The following is a 26,169-nucleotide window of genomic DNA, read 5'->3' as shown; positions in this document are numbered from 1 at the left end:
GAGGAGCCTATTATCACCCCAGTGACATGATTTCATTTAAACTATTTATATTTGTAGTTATGTATGCACATATGTAATATATGCCCATTTATATTAATTAAATATAAAATCATAGGTTTCCCTACAGGTTTTTCAGTCATCCTTAGTGTTCTGTATTTCTCTTTCTCCCTCACCCTAGTGCCCTTCCTTCACTCTCACAAGTTAAAGCCTCCCCTACTCTTGATTTTCCCCACGTTTTCCTTCATAGTACCTTTGTCCTACTGCTTTCCCTCTTTTGGAACTCTCCCATGCCTGATTACATGTTTTCATAGGTCATTGTCTGAATTTGTTTGCATTGTTAGACTCTTCAAAATATTTAGTAGAATTTGAAAACAGAAATATTGTAGCAATCAACTAGTGTCTAACCAAAGGTGACAGCAATTTGCAAAGCATAGACTATGTGTTTTAAAAAAAGGTTAAGAAAAGGTTCCTGCCCAGTTTTTTTTTAATCCATTGTTGATGTTTGACTTGGTGCATTAACTACTGGGTAGGTAAGACTGTCCTAGAGATGAAGAGACACATCTTTGTATCCTTTTAATGGGCTAGCTCTTGGTAACTGAGAAATTGCACACTTGGACCGTAAAACCTTAAAGTGTTCCTGAGTAATAACGAAGTTGGAATAACTATTTTTTAGGGTAATTCTGTTTGAAGATATCTTCTTCCCTACTAAGGATCATCTAAAACAAAAGGTATTTCCACAAACAAACTTTGTGTGCATGTGCATGTGCATGTGCGTAACACAAAGTCTACAGACTCTCTCAATCCAACCGAGACCTTAGTTGTCAAAGTTTTACAAATCAAGAAGATTTCAGTTTTGAAGGGGTTTCCTCACACTTTAGGGTAGAGGAGTATATTAAAAATTCATGTTTCAGAGCCTGGGAGCTGAGGTTTTAGTGTTTTGTCTACCAAGATTGAAATGATTTTTTTTCCTATTACAATTCTTAAAAAAAAAAAAGATTTTAGTACTGGGGCTAGAGGGATGTCACAGCAGTGACGAGCACTGGTTGCTCTTCTGGAGGACCTGAGGTCCATTCCCTGAACCTACATGACAGCTCCCACACATCTGTAACTCTGGTTCCAGTGGATCTGATGCTTTGGGCAGGCCTTTGCAGATATTGTATGCTTGTGGTGTGCACACATATATGCAGATAAAGCCATCTACACACCTAAAATTTAAAACATCAAAAAATAAGAAAAAATGGTATTATCAAAGCCATATATACTTATAAGAAAGTTGAAAAATAAAGAAGAATGATAGAACAAAAATTAATTCCATCAGTTTTGTTACAAGTATTCATTAATATTTTCACATGTTTCCAAATATTTTATTTATATTGTCATAATTATATGTTCTATTAAATATTGAATCCTACTTTCAAATATTATATATTATAACAATATAATATATTCAAATTATATATACTATATTATACATAGTATAAGCATTTCCTTGTCATAATAAAGTGTATATATCAGTTTAATTGACCATAATAATATTCCATTTGTAGGACTATATAATATTCTACTTAGCCATTGAACTATCTTTGTGTGGACGTGCATGTGCATGTGCGTAACACAAAGTCTACAGACTCTCTCAATCCAACCGAGACCTTAGTTGTCAAAGTTTTACAAATCAAGAAGATTTCAGTTTTGAAGGGCTTTCCTCACACTTTAGGGTAGAGGAGTATATTAAAAATTCATGTTTCAGAGCCTGGGAGCTGAGGTTTTCTTTCTAGTCTAGTTTATAGAGGAACAGAAACTTTGTATCTACCTCTATTTCCTTAGGATTCATTAACTATCCCATCATGCAATTGTTACATGGAGCTTACTATGTACCATATACTATTTTAGGGGCCAGGTGTCCACCTCAATTGGCAGGTTGTCTCTTACTAAGTTCCCTGGAAAAAGCAGAACACATTTAAGAGAAAAGCTGATAGGTTTCAACTTCGGTCGTGTTAAATTTGAGGTACTTGCAGGATATCTGATTGGAGATGCTAAGGAAACAGAGCTCAATATAGCCATCTGGAAGAATTATGGAATTACAGTCGTGGTCATATAGATGAAAGATACCATTTAGAGAGAGCACATTTATCTTCACTCGGAGATTGTCTGACATGACAGCAGAACATGAACCCTAGCTAGGAAATGGAGGAGAAGGCAAAATACTAGGAGGAAAAGCAAGGCAATGTCACAGATACCACAGAATTCGTTTCAGGGTTAAGGAAATGGCCAGTGGGGTAAATGTAGGGAAGAGGTCAGGCAAGATAAGAACCAGCAGTGTTTTATTTGTTTATTTATCAAGGAATTTATTGATGCAGAGATCTTTGGTTGGGTAGATCATTTAGTTCAGTCTCAGTGGGGGGGGGGGAGGAAACTAGATTTTTGTAAGCGTTGAGAAGTGATCAAGAGAAAGAGAGAGTGAAAAATTGCAGACATGTCTCACCTGTAAAATAGTTTCAATAAATTGACCCTTAAAGGAGGTATAGAGAGATCTTGTATATGCATAGGATGCAGATTTTCTTTTAAGATGGTAGAAATTAGAGTATGTTTAATTGGTGGTGGTAGATAAGAGGGATCTGCTTACCTTGCATGGCTGGTGTGAAGCAAAGACAGAGAGGATGGTGGAGATGTGGGTAAATAGAAACATTTTAGCGAGTATTGAAGGACAATGAGCACATGCTTTCAAAAGACACTTTCTTAAGCAGCTAGAAGTTACAAAAGAGCTTATCTGGTGATTCCCCAGCCATCACTGAATGCCTCTTACAACCCTCTCGAAAACTGGTTTTTGAAGAACCCCACTGTTGTTCTAAATTGTTGTCTAGTTTTTAATGAGGTGAATAATTTAACTAGTTGTGTCTTTGAGTGTGAATGCATGGAATTAATTTATATCCTTTCCCTTAAAAGTACTTTTACTTGCCTCAGAAAAAAAACGGAAAGTCAGTCTGAATGGTACATATGTTAATGTTCCCCCAAATAACATTCAAAGTCCTTTTGATTATTTTTTTTATCTCCAGACCATTCCCTCTCCTGTTTCTCTACCACCAGCACTGCCTTCCTTCATCCACCACATATAGTCATCTTTCTATTCTTTTTAAAGTTTATTTAAGTTATAAAATAAGCTTTTAAAGCTTATTTAAGTTATTTATTTTGATGACCCAATCCGTTTCATCAGGGTTGCTTACAGGGTCTTGGGTGATTATTACAGGCGCATGGGCTCCTTACCAATACCTACATCAATGAAGAACTTATCTTTCTTTCCCCGCCCCCCACCCCCCCAATCCCCCAGTGACTGACTCTTGTTTTCTTAAAAGTATTTGACAGTTGGACAACTTTTGGCTCGCTGAACAAAGAGGCAAGTGAACTTAGATAATCTAAGAGAGTGAATAAAGATAGACTAGACAGAACGGCAGAGGAGGGACATCCAGTAGGTCCTCAAACTTTGCTAACTCAGGAGGAACTTCCTCCAGTGCCTTATTATGGCTTTGGTTCCCACAACTCTCTACTGTGCTACTTGGCCCTCTGCTGAAAAAGCCCTGCGCTTGGTGCGGCCCCTTTAAGAGTCCAGCTCCTCCCAGCTCCAGGGAAAGTTGCAGCTTTTTCCGCCTCCTGGGAGGGTTGAGTAGGGCTGGCCGCCCAGGTTGCTGGTCTCAGTCTTTTTGGAGCTTGAGACCCTTCCAACCATTCTGCACCCGGACCTTTGGTCACCTAGTAGCACCTGTTGCAGGTGACAGGTAGGTGGCAGCTAGTGTCTGAGCACACCCTCACCCTCTGTCTGGGACTTCGCGGACTCCCTCAGCCCCACGTCTCGCCCCCACCTCGGGGGCGTGTGTCCTTGTGTGCGGTCCCTGTCCTCCCTCCCCAGCTGCCACGCGGGCCCTTCTGCTGTGTCCGCGTCTAGGGACCGCACCCCCACGCGGTGCCTCTCGTCTGCTCCAGGCAGTCCCTCCCTGCCACTTTTCCTTCTCTCCGGGCTGCTTCTGCGCGGTTCCCTTGGACGGAGTTTCTGGGTGCTGTCTCTCCACAGGTATCGCTGGCTCCGTGTGCCTCAGCTCCCCCCACCCCACCCCACCCCACCCCACTCCACCCGTCCCCTCCGCTAGCCTTGGCCCCTCTGGAGAGTTGGCCTCTGACGCGGGCTAGAACAGGCTTCTAGTGGAGCTGTGGCCACGGACTTGGAGGCTAGTCACCTTTTTGGTGACCTCGCTGGGCATGAGTGCCCAGCTTCTTCTATGACCCCTCGCGCTTCCTGAAGTCCAGGCTTCTATTTTCCTAGCTTTGCCTTGTCTCTTCATCACAGGTATAGACTACAGGCAAGTTGGCTCTTGAGTTCTACCTCAGTGGGTTCCTTTTGGGCATGGAGCTGGAGACCCAGCTGTGTACCTTAGAGCTCAACTTCTTTATCATCCCCCGCTTCAAACAGGCTGGGGTTCTGTTCCTGGACACCAGTGCTCCTCCAGCCTGGAACACTCAAGGAGATGGTTGGGGTCTAGTAGGAGAAGGTGATGGCAAAAATAATTTGGTTTAAAATTCTCACAGCTTGAAAAAATGATGTGTTTGCTTTAACCAACCTTTCTTCCCCTAATATTCCACAGTTTCCGAACCAGAGGACCTAGCATTCTAGTATACAGCTTCTAACAGGACTGACCCTAAGCCCTGTCTATCTGGAGGAGAAATTAATCTATGTCCCTGGATTTCCCCTGCCCCACTTTCCCTTTAGGTCTTTGTTACTTTGAGACAGGGTCTCATTGTAGCTCAGGATGGTCTGGAATTCATTATGTAGAGGAGGCTGGCCTCACACTGGCTGCCAGTCCTCCTGTCTACCTCCCAAAGCATGGCTATTAACAGGTCTAACATCACATCTGTCCCTGCTGCTTTTTAAAAAAAAAAAGAAAAAAAACTGGTTACTCTTCTGCTCTTTGTTAGCTGCACTCTTCTTAAATATGTTGACATTAAGGAGTTAATGAACTAAGGTGTAAATTTGCCATTAAGAACTAAAAACAATAATTAGCTCAGAGAGCTGTAGCAATTTTTCTTTGTGTGTGTGTTTGTGACACACACACACATATACACACACACATACACACACACACACACACACACACACACACACACACACACACACACACACATGCACGCACACACACACACACCCCTGCTGAAAATCCTAGTAGAAAAAGTCCCCACAAAACTGGTTTGTGAATCTCCCTTTGGATAGTGGATGAACGTGATTTCAAAGGCTGCACCCTCGGTCACACTGATGAACTTGAACTCGGAGGCTGGCTCTGGGATTATTGGTCTGTGAGTATATGAAACATTCTGGTTAGTGTTCTCTGAGCACTTTCCCTTTAAGGTTGGAATTATTAAAGTGAGGGCATAATGAACGAATGAAGTCAGGCGATGTGATCAGGTCTCATACTATCTTAAACAAGCCTCACACTAATTCTATGGTGATACAGTTACAGCCATGATACAACACAGAGGAGGCTGAGAGGTTAAGTGTGGTGCTCTAAACTGTACTCCGACAATGGGACAAGCTGTGTGAAACTAACTTCTGGTCCTTGGTTCCATCTTAGATGCACTGTGGAGTTGAATCACCTCATTCATGTCTTAGCTGAGTTAATTTCAAGTACAGGGCCAGTTGCATGGTGCTGTTGTTAAGTACATACCCTGGATGACTGAAACCTCTGAGGCTCTCAGCTCCATGGTAATTGTCTTGAAGTTAGGAGGTCAAATTCCTGGGTTTTAGAGGTGTGTTCCTGGATCCTAGGGATGGGTACCTGATTCAACTTCTTCCTTTCCTGATGGCCAGGGCAGAAACAATGGGGTAGCAGCTGACAGGCATTTGACAGAAATACATGTATGTGACAAAGCCACAGCAGGCAAGCAGAGTAATCGTATAACCTTTTTATTTGTACCTTAGGCAGAGATACTCAGAAGAGGGTATCTTCCTCCACACTACCTCTGGAACTTTGTTTAAACTATTTTTTACCCCTTCAATGAACTTGGTACTCATATCCCCAACCTCTTGTCATTAATTCTTATTCATCTCTCAGGATTTAGCCTAGTGTCATTGCCTTTGAGTCAGCCTCACTGAATGCACACTTCCTTCCCCCAAGCAGAATGACTAGTTATATTATCTTGAAGGACTTTATTTAGACTTCAGTAAAGGCCCGGATACCATTCTGTTTTTTCCATCTGGAAGGTTGTAATCTTGGTAAAGTCAGTAACTGGATCCTGAAGCACAAAGACTTGTGCTAGGGATTGGGGATGCCATGTCTCCCAGGGATCAAGATGTGCTGGTGGTGAGATTGGAGTAAGAAGAAAACATCCTGAGCTATTTGTAACACATAATAGGCAAAGCATTGTGCTTCTGTTTCAAGGCAATCACTTGACCAACCTACTGAAAATTGCAACTGTGTCCCTAAACATTCTTTTTTAAAAAAAAGTTTACTTATTTTTATTTTATGTGCATTGATGTTTTGCTTGCAAAAAAAACCCAAAACAAACAAAAACCATGTTTTGTGTGTCTGAATGAGGGTGTTGGATCCCATGGAACAGACAGTTGTGAGCTGCCATGTAGATACTGGGAATTGAAACTGGTCCTCTGGAAGAGCAGCCAGTGCTCTGAATCTTTTTATCTCCTTCCTACATATGTTTTGCTTATTGATTGTTTCACTTCTATTTAACACAAAGGCCTTGTAGATGGGAATTGCTGACTTTTGTATTCACTGATGGTCAAAGGAACCAGAGTTCTGAGCACATCATAAGGGGTTATACTGATGCTTTTGAGTGAATGAATAAATGGCCTTGCGATTCTAGGAATTGGAACTCTTGTCGTTTTCTGAGTCTGAAACCAAGCCTTCAATTTGTGACCTTATAAATATAAGGATGCCCCGGACTTCTGGTCCAGTACTCACACAGCTTTACTTCTGCTGAGGTTTTTTGGTTGGGCTGTTTGTTGTTGTTGTTTTGCTTTGAGATCCTATTTCTGATAATAACTTTGTCCTAGTTATAAATACTTCCTCTCTTTTTAATTTCTAAGTTGTTGGAGATAAGAGTCTCAGAATATATCCTAGGCTGGCCTATACCTCACTGTATATCCTGGCTGGCCTCATACTCATGGTTATTCTCCTGCCTCAGCTTTCTGAGTGCCGGGATTGCAGATGTGAACCGATATGCTTGACTAGAACCTCCATTTTATGTTTAAGTACAAACCTGTGGGTGGAAAAAGAAAGACACCCTTCTCTTTGGTACATCTTCTTAACAGTGGCAGCACTGGGGAGGGAGCTGTGAATTATCAGATGTTCTGTGGCCATTCAGGCATTTGTCAAGGTCAGTGAGGGTACAGAAGGCGACTGTACAACAGGGAAAAGCCCCAGCGAATAAAAGATGCCACACATTAGATTTTTATTCTCATGGCCCTTAATCTTTTTATGTGTGAGGTGGTTACTAGGTTATGGGCTGTATGGAGAAGGTCCAGCTGAGTGGTGCTTTTACAACAATTGCTTAGTTGTAGACTAGTTTTGTAGAGGAGTAGGCAACAGCTGTATAGCAAAATAAAAGTGTTATTTTGTTTAAATGCAGTTTGAAATATCCATCCAGAAAAAAGTCCAGAATCCATTTGATAACATCAGAGTTAAAAGGAACTATGCCCTAGAAAAAGCAATGACTGTATACTTCTCACCACTTACTGTCTGTTAATGTCTTTTTTTTTTTGCTTTGTTTTGTTTTTTATGTTTGTTTGTTTTTTTTTTTTTTTTTTTTCCGAGACAGGGTTTCTCTATGTAGCCCTGGCTGTCCCGGAACTCACTCTGTAGACCAGGCTGGCCTTGAAATCAGAAATCTGCCTGCCTCTGCCTCTGACTCCCAAGTGCTGGGATTAAAGGTGTGTGTCACCACTGCCTGGCGTATATTAACTTCTTTGAAATGTAAGTTTGCTCAGGTGCTTTGAATCTTATCTCCCCAAACACTGAGAATTGGACTGTCTTAGGACTCAACCAACTTTTCTCCACCCAAAACTGCTTAGAAGTTCTCCTTAAGCACCGTCACTGTGACATGTAGACAGCTATCATTCATGTTTCTGTTCTTGGCCTTTCTTCTCTGCTGAAGCCTCACATTCTTTGTGGCCTATTTGACATTTCTACCTGTCATCTGATAGATGCCTCAAGGGTAACATGGCCAAATGTGGATTATTGATTGTCCTAATACCTTTAATCTTTCCTTTTGTCTTCCCATGACTAAGAAAATAAGATACCATTATACATCTAGTTGGTTGAACCAAGAATATTGGGTTACCCAGGATTTCTGTCCTCTTCTTGGGCCACCACATACAGTGTTTGAACGCCTGTTGATCTCACTTTCAAATTGTATCATGAACTCTTCCACTTGTCTCCATTTTCTCTGCCTGCTACCCTTGTCCCAGTGACCATGAAATTTCACTGAGCATTCATGCACAGTGGTAAAATACATATAACTATCCCCATGGAAGAGCTCTGTATTGGTGTGTAGGATGGTAAGCCATGCCAGGAAGCTTGGTGTGTAGAGAGGGTTAAGACCCCAGAAACTCACAACCGAGATGTAGATGTCCCCTGCTCCCTACCAAATTCAAGGCCTATGCTAGGCGCATCCCTGCTCCTTGCCAGATTCCTGGCCTGGAACATGTGCCACTTGGGTGTGGGGGTGTATATGTGTGTGCACACATATGCTTGTGGTCATCTACACGGAGGAGAACTTTAGGTGTTTGGATCTGTCACTGTTGCCTTATTCCCTTGAAACAGAATCTCTCACTGAATCTGGAGCACACCCACTGATTCATTTTCCTAGTACCTAGAAAATTATTGTAGTAAGTGACCTTCTGAGTGAGGGAAGTATTGATCAATGGATACATAGTTTCTCTTCAACTGGGGAAAGATAATGCATGCTGACAATAATGCACCATATATACTTACATTGTTAAAAGAATAAACTGAATCTTTCTGTAATATATACATACATCAAAAATTGATTCTATCCTATAAATACATACAACTATTGTCAATGAAAGATAAACACACTCACATACATACATTAAAAATTGAGTAGGCAAGACCCAATTGGCATCTCAGAAAATTTGCATATTTACTATCAAGAGCATTTTTTCTTATGCCCTTATTAAGGGTGGATGATTTTTTAAAAATATTTTTTTTCCTATGGAGGAGATCAAACTCATGAACTTACGCATAGTAGGCAAGTAATCTAGCAGTCAATTACAACCCCCTGTTTGGGACCATGTGGTATTTACATTGAAGAAGCTTGGCTATAATGGGAAGGAGACAAGGCTCAGGGGAGATCAGGGTATTAATTTTGTATTACTTTAAATACAGGATTGAGAGAAGACTATTTATAAGGCAATCGCATAGAATTAGATGATGCAGGGTCCCTGAGGAAGCTGGGGGCTAGGGATTGAACAGAATGAAAGTGGAGGAAAATACTGTACTTAGAGAAAGACAAATAGCTCTTTGGTTGAGACAACAGAGAGCAATACTAGTGATGCTCTAGAGGACAGAGCTGTGGTGGCCTGGTATTCTGAGGGTGGTCCTCTTGACAAGAGTGGTCAAGGGCTCCAGTGGCTTTTGAGAAAGATGAAAAGAAGGGTGCCCCATCAAGGTTATACATATGTGTTTCACGGCCTCATATTTACTGCAAATGTATTCATCTTTTGTTAATTGTATCTCTGTAAAGCTGCAAAAAATAAAATGGGTCTGGATTATTGTGCATTGTTTCACCCTCAAGTCACAGAGGCTTGTTTCATTTCTGTCCAGTATCATTCACTAGCCAAGATATTGAAGCACTATGAACAATGTAGTTTGAGAGATTTGTCCAGATGGCTGGTACAGAATGACAAAATGACAAGGTCAGAGATTAGACACTGCGAGCAAATGAAGAGTTGAAATGACAGATCACTCAATTTCATGGCCATGACAATCTAAAACTACCTTGAATTCAAGGTATTTTAAAGAGAAGGAAATCTACTGTGGTGTCTGCACTATTTCACATTTGTAGTTTTTTTTCCAGTTTAGGTCCTAGGAGTGCCTTAGTGTCTGTCTTCAAATTATTGCCAGTGACATACCAGCAAGTGTGGTTATATCTGCTGAGGGCCTACCACGTGGTAGCTATGAGGACCTGAAGTGTGCTAGGAGCCCTGCATTGGGTCTGGCCATCCAGATATTTGACATGTACTGGAGACAGACACTGGACTCTTTTCCTGGGGAGCACTTCAGCAGGGAAGGCATGTGTTAAACATGGATTAAGCAATTGATCAGAAAAATCAGTGCTACTGGGAAAAGTTCTGTAAAGTTCATCTTTGGAAAAATCAGCTTATTCTAACAGATTTTTTTCCTTCTTCCCAGTTTACATTTATCAAGAAAGTATAAGAGTACCTTTTATATTTCTCTTTTAAAAAGTTGAACATTGGGGCTGGAGCGATGGCTCAATGGTTAGGAGAGCTTTCTGCTCTTCCAGAGAACCTGATTCTGGTTCCCAGCACCCACTTAAGGAATAGTACACACGTGGCATATACCCACAAATATGCATAAATAGAAATAAATTTTAAAAAGATCAACTATGTCTTTCTGTAAAAATTGACACCCAAACATTTAAAAAATATTTCCAGTATGGGTAGACCTTTTTCTTTAAGATTTCTCTTGACTGTTTGATTTTCCTTCCTTAAGACTTATCTGTTTGTATTCTCTATTGAGTATATTTCTCTCTTGTATGATGCCACTAGCCACTCTTCTTTTCTTCCTCCTCAATATCTGGAGAGCCCACCACATCTTTTCTCTGTATTTATAATTATTTCTTTCTATTTCCTTTCAACTTCTTCCTTATATAGCTTGGTGTGCTCAGAGATATGAAGATATTTTTATTATGTGACCCAGTCAAGAGTTAAAATATAATTTTATTGCTTCTGCTTATCTTAATTCCTAGAGGGAAATTATTTTTTGTCTTTTTTTCAGACATTGCTTGTGTGCCTATATAAGATATTCCAATCTATTCATTCATCCTTTCCATCTCTATATATTTATATATTAAGAAATACAAATGGACTCATATACATTTTATTTAATATTCCATGATAAGCTTTCAATATCAGTAAATAGAACTGCTTTTTAAAACTGCTTCATAGTTTACCATTATATGTATCACAACCAACCAGTTTCTTATTGATGGAAATTTTTTTGCTGATTTAGACATCATTTATCCCTAAATCTCTCACTTTCTCTTTGTCTCTGTCTCTCTCCATCCATCTGTTTATCTATCAGTCTATCTTTCTATCACATCTTGAATGTCAGCCCACTAGTTTTTCAAAATGTAGTAATTCTATTAAAAATGATCAGTTCTGCTATATTAAAAATGGTTAGTAGTAGTCGGACATTGGTGACACATATCTTTAATCTGGGGAGGCAGAGGCAGGTGGATCTCTATGAGTTTGAGGCCAGATTGATCTATAGAGTGAGTTCCAAGACAGTCAAGGCTACACAGAAAAACCCTATCTTAAAAAACAAAGCAAAGCAAAGCAAAGCAAAGCAAACAAAACAAAACAAAACAAAAGTTAGTAGTGCTACGGACTAAAAGAAGTTTAGGAAGAGAAACACTAAGAATTCCCCATGGTGTTTTGGGATTTCCTGACTCTTACCATAGTAAGAACAATTGTAAAGTGCTATAAGGTAGAAAGTTAGACTGATAAGTTGAAAAATAATTGGGGAGATGAGGGATTGGAGCTAATAAATATGGACAATTCCTTAGAGAAATTTGGCTCTGATGAGGAGAGAAAGGATAGTAGCAGGAGAGGGTGTGAAGTCCAGGGAATTCATTTTTCATTTCCCATCTCTAAAGATTGATGAGATGGATTGTGTAATCGATGTAGCATAGTCCTATGCCTCATGGGAGGGGATCTGGAACTAAGTGGAGGTTCACCATGAGTAGGCATAGATGAGCATAACTATAACTTTGGCGTCAGTAAGTGGTCTAATACCACTTATATTTATCTATGATAAGAGGTAAGACTGGCCTCTTGGACAGGAGTTGAAGTAGACAGGGTTTGGATTGAATATTAGAGTCACTTGGGCAATAGGCATTGTGGAGAACAGGAGGGCTAGCCAGACCCAGAGAAGCATATTTGTGGTGCCAAGCAGTGCTGAGGTGAGCTTGGTGATGAAGAATTCATGTGGATAATTATCTCCCAGGCCCTTCTTCTTCTTTCACTGCATCCCAGAGGCTCTCATGGAGGCATAAACGTGTACACATGAGCTCAGGGGGTGGTTAAAAATGGAGATATTTGTAATGAAATTGGGAGTTAATGAGGACACTGACAAGAGTGTATTTGAAACAATAGAAACCAAAGTGTCTAGGAAAGGAAGTGGAGACAGAAAGGGCTGACCAGATGAAACAGGGTTTGTAGAAGACTGTTAAGTGAGTTCTTGCAGCAGGAATGACTTGGGAGAGATCACTGAGTGAACAAGTTGGAAGGATGGGCTGTGAAATTCAGAAAGGAGTATTGAATCAATGATGTCAAAGGTGGAGAAGTTCTGTGGAATAAACACTTGGGTGTGGTTGGATGATAAGTCATATTTTTGATGCCAGCTAATTCACTCTACAAATATTGATTGGGTGTATATTGTTGGCCAAGCAGCACTCTAGACACTGAATGTACAGAGATGAACAAAATTAAGCTTCATTTCCTTTCCCCTCTGATAATCTACACAGAGAGGGAAAAAATAAAATTCCATTTCCTTTCCCCTCTAATAATCTATTTCTTTCATACAGTTTACAATCCTGTAGTGTATATATTTTCACACACACACACACACACACACACTTTTGACATTTGTGAAATAAGAGGATAGTTTGCTGAGCAGATTTCTCTCTGTGAAATTTTATTTAGAATACTAAAAATTATAATACTAAGCAAATATTTATATGTGTGGCAAAGAAAGTCCTTGTAGGTATTTTGAGTGCTTTCCTTTAAAAAAAAATTCCATTTATTTCATTATGAGAATTCCTATCTCTTCATCCTTAGAACTTGTACAGGTACTTTCATGATGTATCTTGTCAGTTTTGAAAATATAGAAAGGTACGGGTCTACTTTGAATATTTCAGTGTTTGTAGCTTCTTAATTTTTGTGTTTGAACTGTTAGAACCTTGCTTCTGTAGGAGACCAGATGCTGGTAATGCATGTACTAATCTTGTGCTAGGGATTTGAAGTAATGTGTCAAGTAATTATGGTCAAACAGTTTAGAAGGCAAGGAACACTTGCAGTCAGTTCGTATATTACATTTATTTTGTAGTTTGTAATTTCTCTTACCTTTTGGGTAAACATTCTCACATGTTTATTAGCATTTTACATGAAAGAAATTGACACTTTAAAATGGTCTGCCACATATGCAGCTCAGTTAAAGTTCAAGTGCAGGTTATTTGGTTGTGTTTAAGGTTTCTATGGCCATAGCTAGATCACAGCATCCCTAAAATTAAAAAAGAAGCCAAATGCATGAAATTGCAGCTAGGTGTGAACATGGGCTGGATTAGTCATGAGCCATCATGACTTCTCATTTAAGAGGATGGTGTGGGTGCTTTGTAGGTGACGTGGCCTGAGAGAAACAGATGCCATTTAGAGTTTAGTTTAGAAATCGCCACCATCTGTGACCCTGGCAAAAGAACAGGGTCTTCCCTGTGGAGCTGCTACTTTATCAAAGCTTATAGAGCAGGGAATGATAACTGAGTTGCAAGGTGATAAGCTTTATTAAAAAATTACAGCCTTATCACAGTTAAAAATGATTAGAAGTGAATAAGATTTTATAATATTCCTTTATTTGGGTGAGTAGGTGTGGGGTCGGTGAGATGGATCAAACCAAATTCAGGGCTTTGTGAGTGCTTGTCAATGCTGATCCAGTGAAACACACCCGTGGATCTTAAATTTTTGCTACAGGATCTCTTTTTATAGACCAGGCTGACTTTAAATGCACAGTCCTCTTGCCTTGGTCCCCTGTTTGCTGGGATCCCAGCTCTGCACCACTATGCTGAGTGGTTTTGATTTTTGAAGACTCTTAGGCTATTTAGTATACAAACCTTAAGGCTCTTAAGGTCTTTGATATGCAAGGTGTTGAACTGTTTGATCTACTATCAACTGTATGGGATCCTTACGGAGACTGCCTGGGCTTACATGAGAGGAAGGATTTCTAGTGCAGATTTTGAAAGTTAAGAGATTTAAGTAGGATTGTCTTAATAGCTGTTTCTCCAGTTGCCAGATGGGATGTTTGGACCCATGATCTCATTTTTGACCAGTAATCTCATTTTTATGATATTTAATGCTTCTGTAAGCCACCTGTATGGAGACCTGCCTCTAGGATTTGTGGTGGGTTTAAGTCCCAAGAAGCAGGTTTTTATGACTATGAAATCATGAAAATAAAGCCATATTCCCATGTTCTTGTATACTGCTCTGTATAAGTCTAGCTTCCCCTTAGGACTTACTTACTGTAGAGTTGTATATAATACATGAAGTGGAAATTTCCTTAAACCACTCATGATCAGTATTTAGCGATTTTGAAATGTAACTATGTAAATACCATCTGGTGAAAACTGTCCCCATACATGATTTTAAGAGCTAACTGAGGACATTCCGTCTTGGTTACTTTTGCTCCCGTCTGTATGCTCCCACTGTCCATTAGAAGAAATGTCCTAGATAGGGAGAGTGGCTCTTTCCCCGTCTGCAGACGAGAGGTCCTGAGAATGAGACCGTAAGCCAGACTGAGGGCCTCTCAAACTTTCATCCATTAGCACATAATGACTTTAAATACCTAACTCAAGTTCCTAGGCACAAAATGTCCCCTTTTCCAAATGTCATTGTGCAGAACACTATTTCTAGAATGTAAAGAGATGGTACAATCAAATGCCTAAGACCTTGGACTCTGGAACCAGACTGCCTAGTCAGAAAATTAGACTGTCTCTTCCAGGGTATATAACCTTGGGCAAGTTATTTGCTCACTCTGTGTCTCACTTTCCTCCTTTGCAAAATGTACACAACATCTTAGTACCTGCCTCATGGCATGATTCTAAGGACTAAATGACTCCAGGTGTAGAAAATGCATAGATATGTGCTTGATATGTACTAAATGTTGTAGACATGTTAGCTGCTGTCACCTTCAACACAGTCCTCATCCTAGTTGGTGTATATCTTAAAAGGGGCTAAAACTGCAAGGCACCAAAGCCCATACAAACCCCTTTCATAGAACCCATTTAGAGAAAAAAAAAAAACATTATTTGAGACCATAAAGCTTCCTGTAGAACTGTGAGCCAGCTGCAAATTTCTCACTATCAAGGAAAAAGAGAAACCAAGTTTGCGACTCTAAAACTGCTGACAGCAGGCCCAGAGAGGTTAAGGCTTGAGGCATGTGTGAGGGGCCATTGTGCTCCATGGCTGACCCAGTGGGGGGCTGAAGTGCAGTTGAATCCAGGTACTGGCCCGGGAAGCCTCATTTGCTCTTTGATATAAGAGCCTTGACTTTGAATCTTTTTCTTTCTCTCCATTCCTGTTTTCCTCTTTTTCCTCTCTTTTTGATCCCACTTTAAAAATTTATGACATTTTTCTATGTTTTATGTATCTTTATAAGTCACTTTAAATCCTGTCTGGAACAGTGTATAAATAATTATCTTTAAAAGCGATCATATCTAATTACTAACATTTGCTTAATATTTATGCTTACCAGTCTACATCCATGCAGAGAGGTACGGGCAACTTTCCATCTGGGCAAGAATAGTGATTAGATTTCTCAAATTTCATAGAAAGATGTCAAAACAGCCATATGCTCATATATTTTCCAAAGCATATGGTTAATAATAATTAAAACTAAGCAGCTAACAATATTGGGTTTTTCTTCTAGGCCAGACAACTGTGCCATGCCTTTTGCTCATGATGCATTTTGGACTCCTCTCAGCCCCTGGCAGGAACTCTTATCATTGCCCTTCTTTCAAGTGGGGAAACTGAGACTTAGTGACGTCAAATACCTTTTGCAAACTTCATAGAAAGAAAATACCATGAAGGTATAATTTGAACAGGCAGCCAGGCTTCAGCTCCTGTACCTTTAAGTACTCGTCTGTGCTGTATTGTCCTTAGTCAGAAATCTAGTGCATGAGAACTCCATGTCCTCCTAGGAGAGGCTCTTTTGGGTTCCAGAACATTTGCAGATTTTTACCTCGGTGTTACCTTTGCAATTCTCTCCTTTCCCTCTCTACTACTTCTGTGCTCTCAACTTGTTTCTTGTCATTTTCTCGCAGGATTTATATCACACACTTCCCACATCAGTGGCCTTCACAACTGTGTGAGTGGTCTAAATTGTCCTGGCGTTACCCGAAACACTTCAATGTGCCCTGGTGTCAAAATCTGACTAGCTATGCTTCTGTGCATAGTGTGCCAAGCTCCCAGAAACCTTCTGCTCCTTAAGCACCCTCCCTTTGTACTTTGTCAGTCGTTATCACCACAGTGCTTATTATAGCATGTTGCTTTATGCCCCATGCTTTTTCCTCTTGATGGAAAACCCTTACTCTACGGCTAAACCAGCTGCTACCCATTAAACTGACATTCAGCTCATGTGTTCCTGCTGACAATTCTCTTTTTAGTCTCCTTTCCACCCAGCTGGGTTAGAGGCCCCACCTTGGTCTTCTCGTGCTGCCATATGCATGTGTTTGTGTATGCGTGTGATCACATTTTACACTTTAGAGACTTTGTTTAATTTTAAGATTGTTGATAATTTTATACGTGTATACAATGCATTGTGATTTCTCATCCCTTCTGTTGTCCCTCTCCCACTCCTGCTAACCCCTCCTCTTCACACACGAGTTTCCCTCTTACTTTTATTTATTATTACTTTTCTGTGCATATAGTGTAACAGTAGCTGCAGCTGCTGTGTGTGAACAATGACAATGATGATATCCTTTCCAGAAAGTATGTTTTCATAACCCTCTTCCCAGTCTTCCAGCTCTTTCAACCTTTCTGTGCCTTCTTCTAGGCCTCAGAGACAGTGGTAGAGTTGCCCCATTTCTAGGGCTGAGCACTCAACACTCACCTCTTCTCAACACTTTCGAAACAAATGAGCCTTTGCATTAACCATTACATACAGCAAAAAGAACCATCTCTGATCCAGGGTGAGAATAGTACTAGTCCATGGGTATAAACATAAATATTTGGGAAGAGGTTTAGTTACATGTAAAAACACCAGTATTCCATTCTTCATTAGGATAATGAAGTATAATTAGCGGCCTCTCCAGCTATAGGCTTCAGATTAGGTTTACAGTACTAGGCATGCATTTTGACCATGGAGCAGGCCTCAACTCTGCTTGGAAAGTGGTTGCTTATGCCCTCCATGGCCATGCTACAATTGCACTACTGGCCACATCTTGCCTGGCAAGTCATTGCTGCATCACGCAGAATTCACAGCTGGGTAAGACCGTTGATGATGCTTTTGCACCCAGAAACCTGCTCCACACGTCCTAGCACTATTAATGCTAGCTAATTGAAAGGAGGCTTCCAGTTTAGTGCTAGCTTAAGTATCCAAAGTGCATCGTATCTTCAGCAACATTGTCTTATCCGAATCTACTGGGCAACCATGAGCAACGACAATATTTGGCGGAACCTCGGGTGGAGAGGAGTATTCCTGGTCAACAATTCATGGGAAGTTATTCTGCATTTGGTCTTAGGATTTCATTTAAAAATACATGGATTCTAAGAACAGCATTATGTACCTACTATGCATATATTTCTTTACTTAATTTTTAAATGATTATTCAAGTGTCTGCGTCTCAGACTGTGTGATCTTTGTGGTCATGTGTTATGCTGTATTCTTTTATCCTTTGTTAGCTTGCATAGTACTTAGAACATAGTTGGCTCACCTAGTCAGTGAACAATTTGTACACAGTGCAGAATTCAGAGTCCTGAGCCTGGGAAGAAACCATACAAATATTCAGAGGTAACTACTAGGACAGTAGACAGTAGGACAGAGGGTGGTCTCATGGGAAAAAAGTCTGTGGGGTTAGATAAATTTATACTTACAAGTCCAGAAGGCAGAAGGGAGTCAAATATTCATAGATATTGATTGTGATAGTGCTTTTGGCTAATCTTCTTCAGATATTGTCATTGCCTAGTGACAGTTAATGGAGTCCACCCTGGAATGCACCAAAAAGAACTTTTAAACTTTGGAGACACCAACTCTAGCAGCTTTGCTATTTGGATCTATGCTAAATTTCAGTAGTCTAGACTTAGATAGTTGAGACATATTTATTTTCGTGATTATATTTATTAAACACTTCACCCTAAAATGGAATGGAACAGTTGATACAAAAACCAACACAGTATTCCAATGTGGACATTTTGTTGTATCTGGTGCCTTGGTGTGTAACAGAATCCACATGGGATTTCTGGAAGCACTGATTCCCTAGAAATTAGCTTGCTTATTTTCTTCTGTGTACTATTGTTGTTGTTGTTGATGATGATGATGATGATGGTGACGGTGATGATGATGATGATGATAAAGATGATGATGATGATGTGTGTGTGTGTGTGTGTGTGTGTGTGTGTTGATTGGGGTATGTGCTCATGAGTATGGGTGCTTGATGGTGCCAAAGGCACTGGATCTCCCAGAGCTGGAATTCCACTCAGTTGTGATCTACTGACATAGGTGGTGCCAATTAAAATCCAGTCTTCTATAAGAACAGTAACCTCTCATTAACAATGGAGCCTTCCTTCAAGTTTCTCATCTGTTTTTTGAGTAATATTTCTTGTGATGTACACATTTAAATAGATTGTATTTTTCTTTTTAATATTTAGAAAGCTTGTTGGACTTTTGTTTACAATTGTTTTTAGCAATTAATGTACTTTCCTCATAGTCTCTGTGTATCAGTGTGCAATGTGCCTCTGTCCATTAAACTCTAACTTTTCTTATTATTTCTGGTTTTAAGTGACTTGTCTATGGTCTACTTTCCTTATACATTATGACCATAACTTTCCTTATATGTTATTCTTGAGGTTCAGTGAACTTCCTGTATCTGTGATCTCATGGTAATTTTCAAATTTAGTTCATTAGTCATCTGAAAACATTTTAGTGCTCCCAATTTCATTGATTAATATATTTACATTATACCAGACACCTTGGAGTTGTTGGGCAACCCATTATATTTCTTCCATAGGTTTTCTTCCTGTGCATCATTTTTGTATATTATTGTGTCTTCATGGCTAATTGTCTTTCAACTACAATATCTAATCTATTGTAAATTTCATGTTCTGTATGTTTGACCTCCAACACTATATAGTTTTATATGAAAGACTTCGGCCTTTTATTTTTACAGCTTCCAAATCCCTACTTCACTTTTCAAACATATGGAAAATAGCCATAGTAACTATTTTTAGCGACCTTGTTAAATCCAATATTGGAATCTGTGGAACATTTTTAATTATCTTGTTCCATATTATACGCCGAATTGTCCTGATTTTTGGTAGGCCCGTAACTTTTAGTGGGTAGAAGAAGTGATGAGTTTTACTTGATTAGTTGTATAGTTTTGTATCATAAACATTCTTGAGTTCTTTGGGATTCACTTAAGTTGTTTGAAAGCACTGAAGTTGCTTGAAAGTAGACTGATCCTTTCAAGTTTCTCTGCTTAGATCTGGTAGTCAGGATAAGAGTAATTCATAATGTAGGCCTAATTGTTTCCCACTACTGGGAAACAATATGGCAGCTCTTTAGCCAGTGGTCTATGAATCATGAGGTTTTACATTCTGGCTATAAAAATAGGCGCTCCTTCTGGTTTTATTTGACTGATAGGCACAGTGATTTGAATCCTTTCAGGTGGGTCTTTCCCTAGCCTAGAGTACAGGGATGCCTTGTACCGGATAGATTTTTGCTAAATACTTGAGAGAGGCCATATGTTGGTGCTTGAGGGGTTCTCTCTTTGCTGTTCTAGCACATACTCTGTCTCGAGAACTCTAGTCCCCTAAGGTTTGCTCAGGTTCTCAGCCTTCTCAATCTGGGAGGCTTAGCAGGTTTTCCCTTGCTTGAAAATGCTCAAGGCAATGAGCTCTAAAAATGAGAACTCTTACCCTACTTATTAGTCCCCATCCATAGAGATTTTAGCCTTGTACTGCCTGGTTTACAGTGTCTTAAACACCATTGTTTCATGCATTTTGCCAATTTATTGTATGAGTAGATATACATTTTCTATTACTTCAGCTTGAACATCAGTAGGTATGATGTTTGGTACCTCACAATGATTATGACCAAGCTCAGTTTCAGTTGTCATCTTCCAAACATGTAGGCAGCATGATATTACTTGTTTGACATAACCAAATCAACCCCTAAATAACGATGTTTAAGTGAATTCAGAATCTGGCATCTGGTAATGCGAATCCCACATAAAAATGAGTGTCTATGTATACTATACAAACATTGGCTTAGCAAGAACCATTTAATTCAGACCTTCATGGATAAACTAACATCCTTAGAACAAATCTAGTTCCCTCCTTTATGCTTAATAAGATATTAATTTTTACCAAAAGTTCATTATACCTTGGTGGGAAATAACAATTAATCCATTAGAGTTGACATATTAAAACCAACATATGATTAGCATTTGTAAGTCTAGAAAAATATTTAATATCACTTCAACCTTTTATCTCTTGAACATGAGTCAGGAATTCAGAAAATCTTCTGTCAGTGTAATTTCTTATTTAAAAAGTGCTAAAAGCAGCACATGCTGTCTGGCTAGAGTTTAACTCAAGATCAACTCAGATTCTTTAAAAGAAAATGAACAGTTTTTAAGATGTAGTAGAATCTGAAAGTATGAATTCACATATATAAAGTGATGATATGTGGGCTGGGGTAGCTCAGTGATATACAGTAGTTACCTATGAGTGGGGCTGTTTTCAAAAGCTAGTGAACTTGATGAGGTATAGAAATTTACTCAGAGACACATAGTGAAAGAGAGTTGAGATTCAAATTCAGGCTGGCTCCAAAGTCCTCGTGTTTAATCTCAGCACCCATACTGCATCAGAAAAACAAATGTATGAGAATTAATGCTAACTCCAACAAAGCTAGGTTTTAGGAAGGGAAGGAAGAAGCTGTCTTATTTTTTTGTTGTTAATTCTTCTGTCATCTATAATAGACCAACCACAGTTTCCCCTTTCACCTCTCCTTCCCTCTCCTCTAGATCTACCTCTCTTCCATTTCTCTTCAGAAAAGAGCGGGCATTATTTCTCATACATTATTATTTCTTAATCTATAGGATCAGGGTATAGACTTCCAAATATGCCCACTAAATTAAAATTATTGTTCAACTTGTCTGTATATTTTTTACTTTTCCTGCTAGAACTATTATTAATTGAGGCATATGTCATGATGGCGATATTTACAGTTCCCTTGCTTTGGTATTTGCATGGAACATTATCGCCATCTTTAGCAATAAATGTATGTAATTCCTTACTCAAAAAGCTACCTTTTCTAGAATACCTTGTTCTGGACCTAGGACCTAGGAAAATGTTATATCAATGAAAACTGACACTATGTGACTACACAGAACAAACGAGTGGTCCACCGGAGATCAGGTTTTGACAAGTGATCTTAGCCGTGACTTGGCCCTTTTGACATTTAGATCTGGATGGGAGTGAAGTGGTATAGTAAGTTCTCTTAGGCTTTGAGATCTGTTTTGAGGTTCTCCTATCCATAACTTGAGAGTAACTGAGTGGCCATAAATTTTTAGATAATGTTGTGTTTGTCTTTCAAACTGTGTTTATGCCTCTATTGTTTTTCTTTATTCTGTTTTTCAAAATGCGATGTTATCATTTGCCCTAAAGTGTTATTGCTTAATGCATTGCACAGGAAAGCATTTCTTATCATTCCATATATTCCCTTTTGAATTCCTAGATAATATTTTATCCCATAGTATGCAAACAGCCATGATGGCAGAGGTGAAGCAAAAGGTAGGTTTATTTGCTAAGATATTAATAACGTGGTTAGTCTATTATGAGTTCTTCTTTGACCTATGAGTTAATTAGAATTGTCTGGCAAACTTTCAGATAATACTGAGATTAGAATTAGCCTTGAAAATTAACTTCTTATTTAACGTTCTTGAACTCAAAGACTGTGGTTTGTACGAAAAATACATTTCTTAATTTATTGATACTTAGGACTTTTTAATTTATTGAGACTTTTCTAGTACATGATTAGTTCTTGGAGGGTAAATATTCCAAGTGTGCTTGGGAAGATTACTTTCAGCTCAATATATAGGTTTTTATATGCCATTTAAATCAAGTTTCTTTTAATGCTCGACTTGTTTATACATTTACTGATTATTTTGGTTTTAATTTTTTTGAGACAGGCTGTCACATAAAGTAGGTTGACCTTAAACCGGCTGTGTAGCAAAGAATGCCGTGAATTTTGATCTTCCTGTCTGTGCCTTTAGAGTGCTGGGGGTGGGGTTTAGAGGTGTGAGTCACCACACTTTGTTGTTAAGCTGCTGAGCTTGAACCCAGGGCTTCATGCATGGTAGGAAAGCCCTTGTTCAATTGCGCTACATCTCTAACCATAATTGTTGGATGTTCTAACATCAAAAAAATTACTACTAAGAGTGCTCTATGAATTTCTACTATGCATATAAATGACTTAAAAGTTTCTTCATTGTCAAGAATACTTAAGAGGCATATAACGTATCTCCAACCATCCTTCCCTTCATTCTCCTTTATCAGATGACTCTGCAAAAGAATGCCTATTACTCTTCCAGAGGACTCTAGTTATGTTCTCAGCACCCATGTGGATTGGCTTACCAGTGCCCATAAGTCCAGCTCTGTGAGATCTAATGCCCTCTTTGTACCTTTTACCTTCATGCACGTGATACACACACACACACACATTTTAAAAAACACTCATTCCGATAAGGCAAAAATCCATATCCTCTGTAAAAATCCTCACATGTAAAGAGCATTCTCTTTCTTTTTCTCTTTATCTCCTCCCTCCCCTGTCTATATAAGACAGAATTGGATACTTCTGTAAGTTTCCATAGATTTAATTTAAAATTTCTAGATAGCACTTGCACAAAGTATTGTGTTCACATCTGTAAATTTCTGGAACGCAGGGACCATGGTTTATTCATCTCTGTGTCTCCAGTGCTTTGCAAAATACTTCACAGAATGGTGCTTAATGTTAATGGCATGGGAGAAGCTGTTCTCAAGTGCAGAGGCAGCAGTGCATGTTATTTGGGAGGTAGCAGGGGTGGTAGAAACTTTTAAAAATTATAAGGAAGATGACTAAATTCCCGGAACACATGAACCAGTAAGGGATGAAGAATTTAACCTAAACTGGCAGCCCCCCTAAATCCAGGGACTGCCTGCCTTCCTGTCTGAGTTAATAGAATTGAGAGTTGAGAACACTTACGATAATAAAAGTTGGACGATGAGGATGTTCTTCGTCCTTTGTGGAGGGAGAGTTTGACTCAGCTGACTTATAATCCTTCCTGACTAAGATGCTTATTCTGAATGACCCAGCCACTTTCCAGAGTCCTGAGTAATTTCTTGAAAAGGAATTCAATGTAGGCCAGAGTTCAAATGTGAAAGTAGAAATCATGACTTGCAAACTTTGTCTCTTTAGCTTTACTTAAGAGGGCAGCTTGGGAAACATGTTCTAGGGCTGAACAAGTGATTCTGGAGTTAATAATCTTCATGTAATTAACTGCTCTTTTATTTTAGACACCTCTGGTCACTCTTCTTGCCCAGGCTGCTTTGAAGAAAGAGGAGGAGCCTAAATACATCATGTCGGAGATACTAGACCTCTCTTTTCTGTCCGAGATGGAAAGAGATTTCATCCTCAGTGTTCTGCAGAGAGATGAAGAACTCAGAAAAGCTGATGAAAAAAGGATTCGGTAAGGGTCCCAGAAATACTAAGCACTTCCAGGCTTTCAACCAAGGACAGCCAAGCTTTTCAGTTGCTTCTTCATTCACTGTCAGAATTGTAGATATGACTTAAAGCTGCGTGGGTCTAGCTGGGCTCTGAGTGTGTTGCTTTTACAGAACACAGTAGTCTTACTGTCATTACCTCAACTGCTGTACATCCTGAACCCACTTGTGCTTCTCTTTCCTGTCTTGGCAGTCGACTGAAGAATGAGCTACTGGAGATCAAAAGAAAAGGTGCCAAAAGGGGCAGCCAACAGTACAGTGATCGAACCTGTGCCAGGTGCCAGGAGGGCCTGGGCCGCTTAATTCCCAAAAGCAACACTTGTGTGGGCTGCAATCATTTAGTGTGCCGAGAATGCCGAGTTCTGGAAAGCAATGGCTCCTGGAGGTGCAAGGTGTGCGCGAAAGAAATGTGAGTGTCATGTCACGGCTGCATAAAGTGGGGACCATATGTCGGGCTGCCCTGAGAATTTCTCTCATCAACTTTGTTAGTTGAGTGACAAGAGTCATTCTTTCTACAGGTCTTACTTAAGGTTTCTATTGCTGTGACAAAACACCATCATCAAAAAGCAAATTTGGGAGAAAAGGAGTTTATTTGGCTTACACTTCCAGGTTGTGGTTCATTATTGGAGGAAGTTGGGACAGGAACTTTTCAACAGGGCAGGAACCTGGAAGCAGGAGCTGATGCAGAGACCATGCAGGGTGCTGCTTACTGGCTCACTTTCCATGGCTTGCTCAGCCTGCTTTCTTTATTTATTTTTTAATTTTTTTTTAATATTTTTATTTTATATATTCTTTGTTTACATTCCAAATGATTTCCCCTTTCCCAGATCCCCCCTCCCCATATGTTCCATAAACCTTCTTCTCTCCACCAATTCTCCAATCACCTCCCTCCTTTTTCTCTGTCCTTATATTCCCCTCCAAAGCTAGATCAATCCTTTCCAGGATCAGGACCCTCTCCATACTTCTCCATGGGAGTCATTTGTTATGCGATTTGTGCCTTCAGTATTCAGAGCTTCTATTCAATGATACTTTGGTCAAGGAAAAAAATAAAGAAATTAAAGACTTTTTAGAATTTAATGAAAACGAAGACACAACATACCCAAATCTATGGGACACAATGAAAGCAGTGCTAAGAGGAAAACTCATAGCCCTGAGTGCCTCCAAAAAGAAAATGGAGAGAGCATACACTAACAGCTTAATGACACACCTGAAAGCTCTGGAACAAAAAGAAGCTATTTCACCCAGGAGGAGTAGAAGGCAGGAAATCATCAAACTCAGGGCTGAAATCAATCAAGTAGAAACAAAGAGAACCATACAAAGAATCAACAAAACCAGGAGCTGGTTCTTTGAGAAAATCAACAAGATAGATAAACCCTCAGCCAGACTAACCAAAGGGCACAGAGACAGTATCCAGATTAACAAAATTAGAAATGGAAAGGGAAATATAACAACAGAAACTGAGGAAATGCAAAAAAAAAAAAATCATTAGATCCTACTACAAAAGCCTATACTCAACACAACTGGAGAATCTGGAGGAAATGGACAGTTTACTAGACAGATATCAGACACCAAAACTAAATCAGGATCAAATAGATCATCTAAACAGTCCCATAACACCTGAAGAAATAAAAAGCGTCATAGAAAGTCTCCCAAGCAAAAAAAGCAGTGCAGAATTCTATCAGACCTTCATAGAAGACCTAACACCAATACTCTTCAAACTATTCCACAAAATAGAAACAGAACAAACTCTACTCAACTCTTTCTATGAAGCCACAATTACGCTGATACCAAAACCACACAAAGATCCAACAAAGAAAGAGAACTTCAGGGCAATTTCCCTTATGAATATTGATGCAAAAATACTTATTAAAATTCTTGCCCACTGAATCCAAGAACACATCAAAGCGATCATCCACCATGATCAAGTAGGCGTTATCCCAGGGATGCAGGGGTGGTTCAACATAAGGAAATCCATCAGCCTGCTTTCTTAAAGAACACAGGATCACCTGCCCAGGGATAGCACTACCCACAGTAGCTTGGGCACTCCCTAAGTTATGACTAATTGAGAAAATGTCTTATAGCTGGGTCTCATGGAGGCATTTCTTCAACAGAAGCTTCTTTCTCCCTGATGCCTCTAGCTTGTGTCAAGTTGACATACAAAACCAACC

At 39.5% G+C, this 26,169-nt stretch overlaps 1 protein-coding gene across 2 annotated transcripts in view; it reads left to right on the top strand.

Annotated features, from left to right (window-relative positions):
• Positions 1-3,623: 3,623 nt before the first annotated feature.
• Positions 3,624-26,169, top strand: part of Sytl4 (synaptotagmin like 4) — a 49,432-nt gene continuing 26,886 nt past the window's right edge. The window contains exons 1-3 of one of the 2 annotated variants that reach the window (XM_052170662.1): positions 3,624-3,770; positions 23,795-23,967; positions 24,195-24,410. In XM_052170662.1, coding sequence (XP_052026622.1) covers positions 23,858-23,967; positions 24,195-24,410 — 326 coding nt within the window. In that variant the 5' untranslated portion in view covers positions 3,624-3,770; positions 23,795-23,857. Of the gene's footprint in view, positions 3,771-3,999; positions 4,064-23,794; positions 23,968-24,194; positions 24,411-26,169 lie in introns of those variants that run through there. The other variant, XM_052170663.1, reaches the window with a different exon arrangement.

This window comes from Apodemus sylvaticus, chromosome X (genome assembly GCF_947179515.1).
Source record: "Apodemus sylvaticus chromosome X, mApoSyl1.1, whole genome shotgun sequence".
NCBI lineage: Eukaryota > Metazoa > Chordata > Mammalia > Rodentia > Muridae > Apodemus > Apodemus sylvaticus.
Note: the sequence above shows the minus strand (reverse complement) of the source record. Positions and strands in the feature narration are given on the sequence as shown.